The sequence below is a fragment of the Eucalyptus grandis genome, chromosome 8, assembly GCF_016545825.1.
Source record: "Eucalyptus grandis isolate ANBG69807.140 chromosome 8, ASM1654582v1, whole genome shotgun sequence".
Taxonomy (NCBI): Eukaryota; Viridiplantae; Streptophyta; class Magnoliopsida; order Myrtales; family Myrtaceae; genus Eucalyptus; species Eucalyptus grandis.
In genome coordinates this window covers 11,113,715-11,124,758 of record NC_052619.1, presented here as the reverse complement: position 1 = coordinate 11,124,758, position 11,044 = coordinate 11,113,715, and the positions used below count along the sequence as shown (strand labels likewise).

The 11,044-nt window shown below is 39.4% G+C and overlaps 1 protein-coding gene across 5 annotated transcripts; it reads left to right on the top strand.

The window, feature by feature from the left end:
- Window positions 1–2,672: 2,672 nt before the first annotated feature.
- On the top strand, window positions 2,673–9,984 carry LOC104456434. Of its 5 annotated transcripts, none has more exons than XM_010071226.3 (10): window positions 2,673–2,957; window positions 4,386–4,465; window positions 4,568–4,690; window positions 4,784–4,824; window positions 5,041–5,273; window positions 5,409–5,825; window positions 6,102–7,929; window positions 8,654–8,758; window positions 8,882–9,056; window positions 9,542–9,984. In XM_010071226.3, the coding sequence occupies exons 2-10, from the start codon at window positions 4,451–4,453 to the stop codon at window positions 9,746–9,748; spliced, it is 3,144 nt and encodes a 1,047-aa protein (XP_010069528.2). In that variant the 5' UTR covers window positions 2,673–2,957; window positions 4,386–4,450; the 3' UTR covers window positions 9,749–9,984. The 5 variants fall into 5 exon arrangements, with proteins under 5 accessions (XP_010069528.2, XP_010069527.2, XP_010069530.2 ...); XM_010071225.3 differs by having other exon boundaries at window positions 3,042–4,465; XM_018861720.2 differs by lacking the exon at window positions 2,673–2,957 and adding an exon at window positions 2,964–3,517.
- The last annotated feature ends 1,060 nt before the right edge of the window (window positions 9,985–11,044 follow it).

The window sequence follows — 11,044 nt, the reverse complement described above, 5'->3', positions numbered from 1 at the left end:
TCTTGATTGTGACGGTAGAATCTTGAGGTGCGACGTGAATGGACCAACTCCGTTCCAAGCTCAAGTAATTTTCAAGATGCCGCAAAGACTTATACATTGGGAGCACTGGATCTAGTTCAACTAACAACGGGAGCGTATTTTAGTGCAATCAGCAACGGGATCTCTATTGTTGGTGTTACGATGGAAAAATGTGAACCTACTCGAACCTTTCGATTTCAGGTTTTCGAGATTGACTTGAATGCTCGAACATGCATAGAAGTTAAGAGCTTGGAGAACATGTCCCTCTTCTTGGGATTCAATTCTTCCTTCTGCTTGGAGGTCGATGAAAAAGCATCATATTAAGCCGAATTGTATTTATTTTGCTGATGTTTCATCGCCCTGGCTGAGTGAAGAGGGAGGAGGCGGGGACATGATAATATACCACATCGAAGATTGCACGACCAAGTTGTATTTTATGGCGATGACTTATGGCCATTGTTCTCCTCCGCTTTGGATCAAACCAGGCTTTTAACCCATAGTTAAAGAGTTTGGCTTTTTAATTATTGATGAGGTGAGCAGATTTGAGGAATGCTATGCTATGTGTAGTTAGGAATTAATTTCAAATTTTGCCCCTAACGAGACTCTGCTTCATATCACGTCTGTTCTATTCAAAAAGGAAAATAGGGTGGAGGCAAGATATGTTGCTTGCACTTTGAACAAGTAAGAAACAATGAAGAGATGAGAATATATTGATTCCTTAACATTTGGATTTAGATCAGACTGCAGAAAGAACTCCACAAGAATCTTGATTACTTGAGAAGAGAAGGGTGTGTTAATTGTGTTACTTGATTGAAAAACAAACCACGATGGACAGTGAAATTAGTAATTATCCACGTTGTTAACACGGAACTCCCCAATCTTTGACAATTAATAGCTATATCTCTCTGATTCAATGAAGACTACATGTTTGGTTTTTTTTATTTTTCGCGTATATATAGAAATATATAATACATATCAACTAATAATATTTATTGTGTTTGGTTTTATTGAGGACTACTCCTAACGACATATTGACATCCTAATATCGAGTATACCTTCATTCAGAGAATGCAAGGTAGGACTTTGGTGTAATTCATACAAATCACAAATAACTCAGGAACTTTTCAGGACATATGGAGCTACTTAAGTCAAATGGGCAATTCCAGAAGAATATGTACTTAAAAGGCATGGTTCAATTTTCTGTTGATCAGAATTTTTTCTTACATCAAAGCAACTCATCATAAAAACTTTCAACAGTTTTCCCAATTTGTTTACTCGCATAATTATTTCCGAATTAATGGAAATTCGTGTTTAATGTTAGGGGATTTCAAATTTATGGATATGATTTTTAATGTCCAACTCAAGCCATTTGCTTTGTTATTATCTCAGCAGGGAAACATGGATTTTGGTATCTCTACTTCTGACATTTGAAGAATTCTTTCCTCGCTCACTTTCTTCTTGATACTAATTTGTTAAATCTGCAGGGGTATTGCAACTTCGTCTCAGATCCCCAATGACTCAAATAATTAAAAATCAACTTCGATTGCTATTTCTGTTTCTTATTGAAAGGCGGCCCATTCGATGCTAAACCTTTGAGAAAATTCTAAGTAAGAGCCTAAAATATCATCATTTTATCAAATAGGAGCTTCAAATGAATATTGTTTCAAATAAGGACCCAAATTATACCTTGTTTCAACTAAGGGCTTGAAATGGCCACATTAGTCTTAAATAATGATTTGTCTAGTGATGAGTAATTTCGTCTTTTTAATTTTTTTTCTTTCTTCTTTCTTTTTATATTTTTTCCAAGAAAAACTTAAACTGAAAAAAAAAAAAAAAAAAAAAAAACCTTGGGAGGAAGGGCTCCCTCCCGCCTTTGGTTGGTAGGCGTATTGCTGCCCCATCATTGATGCCTACCAACCAAAGGCAAGAGCCTCACCAAAATGAGGGAGGGCGGCGACCCTCTCCTAAATTTAGACAAGGGTCGCTAGGCCTCGTGTAGGTCCGGTGGCCCTCACTTCACCCTCCCCTAGGTTTGGGGGCCTTTGCCCCATTTTTGGCAAGGGCCAAACCGAGCCCTCACCTCTTGTTGGCAAGGGTCACCAACCCTCACCTGAGCATCAGCAACCCCATGGCCATTTCACCCCCCACAGGGGTGGCAACCCTGTATTTCTGCTTTTTCTTTTTTAAGTTTTATTTTTTTTCTTAACTTATTTAATTAAAATTTCAATTAAAAATGTGTTTGAATGAAGATACTCTACGATCGATCGAATAATTTGTCAGCTGGCGATATTAGACTCTTTCTTGAAATATATGTAATCATTTTAGACTCTTATAAAAAAATGAAAATGTTTCAGACTTTTATTTAAAATAATATTTATCTTAAAAAATTTATTTAAAAAATGATGGTATTTCATCTTTTTGAAATTTTTTGAACTTTTCAATCGTATGAATTTAATGTTGTCAAAAAAAAAAATCGTATGAATTTAATGCATGATACCTCTGCATGTAAAACGCACTTCCATGTCCCTATGGTCAGTCAGACATCGCACGCTGTCCTGACCACTTTAACCCTCCCTGTCTCCGTCTCCGTCTCCGTCTCTGTCTCTTCGACGAATCCTGCACTGTCACGTTTTCATATCGAACCAGCCTTTCTCCCTGTCACTTCCATCTCCCACTGACCCACTTGCTGAGGTTTCCTGCCGTGCCGTCCGCCATTCCTCAAACCAAGAAAAACCAAAAGAAGAGAACCAAAAAAGCCAAGGGGACAGAGCCAAAAGCGCCACTGACGGTGGACCGAAAGATTTCCGCATCATTAATTGATGGTCCATGTTCTCTGGCGTCGCACTCGTGTCCTCACGGAGAATCTGAAGAGGGTCTGCGCGCGCGTCTGTAACTGAGCGGCTTCGTTTCATCTTCTTGTTCAGAGAGCCTGCCTTGTGGTTAGCTCGCGCTCTTTCTCTCTCTCTTTTTGTGCAGAACCCATTTGACTGTGTTTCTTGGACTCTTTTTAGATGTGGATGCAGAGATAAATTAATCTGCTTGAGACCGCCCTTCATTTCTTCCCGGCCCTTGTTGATGTTTTCGTCTTGTTCTTTTTAATGTGCGAATGGTTATTTTATTAGCTTGATCCTCGTATGGACAGCCCGTCGCCTCTACTTAAGGATCGCAGATCGATTCTTGCCTGGCACTGACTGGACAGTATCTTGATTCTAATGGCATCTAAATTTGGAACGTGGGTGGCGATCGTAATAAATATAGCGGTGCTGATGTACCGAAAATCTGAGCCTCACACCTATGTCTGGGAGAATCTCCCCTTTTAGCAAATGCATGATAAAAATGGGCTCCACCCATTTTAGATTTTTTTTTCTCTCTTTTCCAGTCCAGTCCCTTTAGTCTAATTTAGTCAATGGGTTGGTTATCTTTAAGACGAACCGATTGGCAAGCAGATACTCTTTTTGGAGATCGGTGTTGATTAAAGATCTTCTGTGTTGATTACCGGGTAAGCGTTCGGTCGTGGTTTAATTGCTTCTTTCTATTCTGCTTGGGGTTGGAATCTGGTTTTCAGAATCGCAGGGAATATTGTTCTTTTTCAATGGCTTAAGTGAAAGATAAATTTTTATGGGTTTATGGGGCTGGAGTTTCTTCTTTTCTTCAGATAAAAAGAAATTTTTTGTATGATGATACCAATGGAACCAGCGAATATGATCTTGGTGTAATTATTCATCATAAACTTAAGTAGATGTGTTACGCGGAGTGAAATGATTTGCTTGATGGCCTCTGGTTGACAGCTTTGTAGGTTCTGTTAGAAACTTGGTATCTGAAGGTAATGCCTTTTCCTTTCTGATAGTATGCGAGATTTTAGATGAACATTTTTTCCTGCATCTTATTATGTCTCAGCATGTTTAACATGTTAGAATGAAGCACAAATGAGTTTCGAGGTCAAGACCATCACTTTTATCTTTCTGATGACATTATGGTTTACCATCCGTTTCATTGGTCATTTTCATGTTAAAACTCAATTCTGCATATGATTTGTTCACATGTCATCAATGAATGGATTATCGTGATTATAATATCTCTTACCTTTTAAAGGAGGAATGAAGACTACCATTTAATCGGTTGCTTCTATCCTTCCATCAATGTGCCAAACCTTAGAGATTGGATGGAGAAAGCTTTTGTGTTGTAGAAATAACGGTTAAATGATTGTTCTGTTATACCTCTTTCTCATTGTGCCACCTCCGTTGATCTCATTGTTCATATTCTGCAGCTATTGTGTAATTAAATAAATTAATTACCTCACTCAAATCCTTGCTCATAGTGATGTTGCTTGTATCTCCCTTACAAAAGTTTCTTCTTGTGGAATCCAGCATGTATACGGATGAAATAGACTTCCTCCAGTCACAGAATTTGTGTTCTTCTGCTGGATATCTTAATGCCTCTTGACATTGTAAGTCTGTATGTTTGATAACTAGGGCGTTCAAGTGAAGCATCATCAGAGGCTTTCATTTTTTCCTGGAAGCATCATTTTAATTGCAAGTGGCTTCTACAGGATCAAGAAAAGATGCATGGTGTTCTTCAAAAGTCCCATAGCCGTGTTCAGCCTGTCTCTGACAGAGGGAATGCTTCCTTGCTGATGAAATCTTCATATTGGAATAATTTCAGAAATTCAGAGGTCATCCATTAACTCAAGCTAGATAATTTTGTGGAACTTTTGCTTGGTGAACATTTTCGCTAATTTGTTTCTCACATCTGTCCTCTACATCAGGATCAGGCACGATCTGTCCTTTGCGGGATCTCCAATCATAGGTAAGGAGCCATTTTCAGTTCATCTCTTGCTTGGACCATTAGGAGTGCAGAAAGAACATAGTTCGATGCAATTGTTGTAGTTAAGATAATTAAGCTGTTGCACCATTTGTTGTCTACTGTTTAAATCATAAACGAAACTTCATTTCATTATATTCATTTTTTATTATCTTCATGTTGCGAATTTGCAAGTGATCAATTCCCGTCTGAGTTTGTCAGGTGTACTATGTTGACCTTCCTTACCCTTGAATCTGATGGAACTTGGAGAATTGTCACTATACCTCTTCAATATCCTGAACAGAGAGGCCTCCTGCTTTATGGTGCTCACACAAACATGGATAGACTGCACCCAATATTTAGCCAAGCTGTCATTGCTGCTGACAATAATCGACGAAAAGCACATAAAGGGCCTCCAGGTGGTGGTTCTCTCTTAATGCACTCAAGTACAGTGAGTAAGTCTTTTAAATTAGATGTGAGATGCCAATTTCATAAAAAGGCCTTGCCGAACAAACCTTTTGCTGAATATTCTGGCTGTAACTGTGGTCTAAATTCTTCAACCTCCAACTGTTATCCTTGTTTGCTTCAAGGAGACCCTTGTGCAAATGATCCTGTGGAGCTTACTGATGGAGACAAGGCTGACAAGGATATGAGCAAAAATTCAAGAAATAAAGCAAGAAGAAAACGGAAACACAGGAAGAGTCTTCCATTTAATGGTATTTTGAGGCAATTGGAAGTTTTAGCTGAGGATTATGACCATGGTAGCTCAATATCCAGAACCTGTGGTATGAAAAATGAGATTGATGGTGAATGCATAGTTCCATTTAGGACTGGTTCAGAACTTCAGCTCAAAGCTGAAAAGAGTGAAGGCATTGACTACTCTGAAACACCACGGACAAGCATCTCTGATTTTTATGGAAGAGACACATCTGAAACTGCTGCTGCTTCTTTGGTTCCGATTACCCATGGGCAGAGTGCTAGTTTCAACGATGGGGATGAATTCAAAGGTAATGATACAGAACTTTTTGCTTTTGACTATCTGGAAGAGATAAGCAGTAGTCATTAGATGCTGTTTTTATCTTACAAACTACTATAGACTCTCAGATGTAAATGGCTCCTTAGATTTAGATGTACCTTTGATCATTTCAAATGAACATGTGAGGGTTCAAGTCCATGTGATTGAATCCAATGAAATGAGCAGCAAGCAAGTGTGATGGAGATTTTCCAGCTTTGAGCTCCAGAAAGGAATACTTCCTCTGACAGTGACTTGATAAATGATGCAGGAGATTCTCGTGATCATTGCAAAGAGACAAGGCAAGAGAATTTGGATAGCAGCATCATTATGCCACTGGTTGTGCCTTGCTGTGATAATAGGGTGAATAAATTAGAATTTAACAGTCCGAGTGCCAGTAAAATGGGGAGTGTTGGGAATTCACATCAACAAGCTGGAAAAGGTAATAATTATCCTGTTTGGCAGAAGGTACAGCAGAAACATGACCATGAGTGTGTCGATGACACTAAGAAGTCACGCTCTACTGAGTCAAAAATCGACATTTCCTGGAGAAAGGCTCCGTCACTTAAACAAAATGGCAAAGTTGCTGAGGGGAATATGGAATTTAGAAATGAAAGTAAGCCGCAGTCACATCCTCAATTTTTGCGTAAATCAAAACGAACAGGCTTTTTAGATTCAAAAATCGAATTTGATGTCCATTCTAGGAAGGGATCTTTCACTAACAAGGCCAAGCTTGAAAAATCAAGTGCTTCGACAAAGATCCGGCCATGTGTGAAAAATACTTCAATGCCATCTCAAGTGAATCAAAATGAAGGGGAGACTGAATCGAAATTTGTCTCTCAGAAACCGCCAAAGACCCTTTACGGTGATGCTTCTATTCTGGACAATGAAGATGCAAAAGATGAGGATAATTCATTACCAGTATATTGCACTCAGTCTAACCATGTCAATCATTCTGAGCTTCAATCTTCAGCATCAGCTCCCCATCTTTTAGCTGATGAAATTTCTCCGCTAGGAAGACAAGTTTCTGTAGCTGACTGTAGTAAGCAGAAGTGTAGCTCTGGATCTCTTACACAGAAATGGGTGCCTGTTCGCATGAAGAATTCTCTGTCAACAGACCACATCAGATTGGACAGTTGTCTGGGACGTTCTTATGATGCAACTGTTGAGGACATGACTTTACTACATCCCAAAGATAAAATAGGCTTAAATGATGAAAATGATATTGAAACAGGAGCTATGTGCAGGTTCAAGGAGTCTAAAATGGAGAATTATCCACCCTGTGATGATGAAAGTCAGGTTGAGCCCTTGAGAAATGAGAAATCATGCATGCTTAAAGAGCAGAACCGCGAGCTTGTGCCTTGTAGCTTCTCAAGGGATGAATCAGAAAATCAGAAAAGCTCTGTGGTTCAAATTCATCTAGACAAGTTAATGAGGGCTATACAAGAAGCATATAGGATACAGTTGGCCTCAGAAGCTGTTCATCTTGTAACTGGTGGACCCATTGCAGAGTTTGAGAGGCTGCTACATTTTACTTCTCCAGTTCTTTGCCAATCACAGGGTATGGTTGGTTGTAAGACTTGCCCAAGAGAATGGGTTGTTGGCTCATTACTCTGCCAACATGAGAGACCCAATGTATCTCTGGAATGCCTGTGGCAGTGGTACAAGAAACATACCAGTTATGGGTTGGAAGTTAGGGGTGAAGATTACATTAACTCAAATAGAATAGGTGTTGATCGTTTTTCGTTTCGTGCCTACTTTGTTCCTTATTTGTCAGCTGTCCAGCTGTTCAAGAAATGCAGCAGCAGATCAACCTGCAGCATAGATGGGGTTCCCGGATTTGAGTTGGAGGTTAATGAAAGATCTGAAAAATCTGTTCTCAGTGGCCTTCCCACATTCTCATTACTAGTACCTCAGGCTCGTAATGGAGGTGCAGGCAACTTTCTTCATGCAGATGACATGTCTACTTGTCAATCTTCACCTTCTTCTGGAAATAACATGTCCAGTCCTACTGACAATGAGCAGTTTAAGGATTTAGAACTGCTTTTTGAGTATTTTGAGGTGGAGCAACCTCAGCAGAGACAGCCTTTATATGACAAGTAAGTTCATTTATTTAGCTGGGCTATGCCTTCAAATTATCCTTTCAAAGTATTTGATCAAATGGGCCCTTTTAACTCAGTGGTAGGGTAACACCATGGTAAGGCAGAAGTCATTGGTTGGAAGATCATACAGACCATGAATTCGTAGATAAAGCTGTTTTTAACTTATTGCTTGTTCCTTGTATTAGAACTAGTTATTGAGTCTTCTTTTCTCGTGAACCTACCATTGGGCTTCAAATAATGTTGTCTTGTTGCTTTTGGTCAACTATAAACGCTATGATTCTTGCAAAATTATCCAATGTGATAGATGCATTGCCTACTTTTTGTTCTTCTTTTTCTTTCCTTTTCCTCACAAACATGTGAAGTTTGTTGGCTTTATCCATGTACTCAGATGGACTAATTATGATTTTAGTATGAAGAGACCTTCTTGATGTCTGACAGGATAATTGGGATAAAAGTAGTACTATATTTACTCCTCGAGGAAATTAGATTTATTTGTTATAAACGTATCAGGTCTACTGGTCATATGCTGCTCTATTCTCTTTGGAGCAATTGAACCTGAAATGTTGACTGCAAAAACTGTGAGCAGGAAAATCGAAATACTGCATGCCACATTTTTGGGAAGTTTTATGCCTTGGGTTCTTACTTTCTTAGCTTATTTCATAACTAGCAATTGGTTGGCCTTCTTTACTGCAAAATGGTGATGTTTAGATGTTCATTTCAGGATCCAAGAGCTTGTTGGCGGTTGTGGGCCATCTCATTCCAGAATTTATGGAGATCCTTCAAAATTAAACTCTGCAAATCTATGTGATTTGGACCCAAGATCATGGTTTGTATCTATTGAATCAAACCTTGTCTCAGAGTTTTAACTCTTTTTGTGAGCCGAGCTTTAGTTTCAATAAAATTCAACATCGTCATGATTAAAGCCTGCTTATATCCTTTGCCATTTCAGGTACTCAGTCGCGTGGTATCCCATCTACAGGATTCCTGATGGTAATTTTCGTGCAGCGTTTCTGACGTACCACTCGCCCGGGAATTTGGTTCGTAGAGAAGCCACTTTTGATTCTGTCAATATGAACCCTTGTATAGTATCTCCCGTAGTGGGTCTGCAGAGTTACAATTGCCAGGTAACATAACAAATATATTCCCCTGCTTGCTTTGGTTTCCAATCATGCGTGGATGTGATGCTTTGACAATGCTTTCTGATATAACAAGAAAATCATAATGGATAGCTTTTAAGACAATACCAACTGTACAAAATGTAATCTCCATTTGTCGTAGCTTAACCCAGTGTTTTTGTTCAGAAGCATGCATGGATGTGCTGAATTAGTCATCTACTTATTCATGTTCAGAGGGGTGTACTGAAATCTATCCTCGTCGATTCTGTATGGAGCTAACAGTACTTATATTGGGTCTTGACCATTACGTTTTAACTATGCATACGTATCCTGCTAAAAGAAACAGACAGATAGCAGCATTGGTCTAACAACGAGACAAGAACTATTGGGCAAATGATGATCCCATGAAAGATGAAATTTAGATCTTGCTTCAAGCATGTTGCGCAAAGCCACATACCTCATAACCTTCATTCGATCTTCATTTATATGAACAGAGTGAGTGCTGGTTCCAGTTGAAGCCCTCTGCAGTAAGCCAGAGAAAGGAAGTCTTAAGCTTAGATCCACCAAAGATCCTGAAGGAGCGGTTGAGGACGCTCGAGGAGGTAGCTTCACTGATGGCCACAGGTGCTGTCACTAAAGGAGATCGTAGCACGGTGAATCGACAACCTGATTACGAGTTTTTCGTGTCCAGAAGACGCTAGTGAGCTACCTAGGCGTTGCAGTCTTCTTAGTCATCGTTGTTATTTTCTCGCTTTCTTTGATTGTATAGGTTTCGCCATTTCTGTACATAGCATCGATGTACATTCTTTTCCCCTTGCCGAAAGAAACCCAGAGTCCTTTTTTTTTTTTTTGACTAATGGAGTGTAAGTGGCACTATCCTGAAGTCAAATCAGTTCTTAGACTTTGATTCAAATACATGTCAAGAATTCGTCACTCTGCTCATGGATGTGCTGCATACTGATTGTTTATGTCCATAGGTGAGTTTTGAAAATGCACTCTGCGATTAAATGCTGGGCTATTCGTTGAAGATAAAAGCACATCGAACCCATATGAAGTTTTACCATGAGCAGATTGTATCCATTGGGCAAATATAGGTTCGATTACGATTTGTTTCTCTGGAGTACCAAAAGCAAGCATGACATCATTATGAACATAAAGCCCTAAAGTGTGGAACCCCAGAAAGAGGCTGGCCCAACTTAAATGGGATATGATAGCTTCTTTATGGTCTAACATTCTTGCCAATACATTATCCTCATTCTGTTCCATTGTAATCTCCGTTTCCAGAAGTGGCCTTGCGAAAGTTGGAGTAGGGGTGTAAACGGTTCGGTTCGGTTCGGTTTTTTTGAAAACCGAACCGAAGGCAACCGTTAGAAAAATCTTCCGAAACCGAATCAACCGAATGCACGAACCCGAACCGAAATTTCGGTTCGGTTCAGTGCATTTTCGGTTTTCGGTTTTCGGTTTATAGACTTTGGTTTTCGGTTTTTTTTTTTTTTTCTGTTAAACTTAGATTTCTCCATTTTTACTTGTTGGTTCGGTTCGGTTCGGTTCGGTTCGGTTAACCGATAAAAACCGAACCGAACCGAACCGAACCGAAAATTTTCGGTTTTTAATGAAAACCGAACCGAAAAAACCGAATTTTTCGGTTCAGTTCGGATTCGGTTTTCGGTTCGGTTCGGTTCGGTTTTCGGTTCGGGAATTGACACCCCTAGTTGGAAGGCACAAGGTTGATTTACCTTGATCGACTTCTTTTGGTGAAAATAAATGTGAAAATAAATGTGAAATCGTTATCAAACTTCCACCTGAATTATGATATGTGCTGGTTATAATTATCTAGGCTCATGGCCGGATAAGGGCTGGTCGGATTTTTCCATGTAACCCGAACCCATTTATATTCCCTTTGGGACTCACATAGAGGTGTCGGTAATCAACCAAACCGAACTGAAAAATTCGGTTTTTTCGGTTCGGTTTTCATTAAAAACCGAAATTTTTCGGTT

What these genes read in the sequence shown, in the direction of transcription:
- LOC104456434 (XM_010071226.3), top strand. An exon ending in AATGCACTCAAGTACAGTGA is followed by an intron (nt 5,274 to 5,408) that starts GTAAGTCTTTTA and finishes GTTTGCTTCAAG; the next exon opens with GAGACCCTTGTGCAAATGAT. An exon ending in AGACAGCCTTTATATGACAA is followed by an intron (nt 7,930 to 8,653) that starts GTAAGTTCATTT and finishes TGTTCATTTCAG; the next exon opens with GATCCAAGAGCTTGTTGGCG.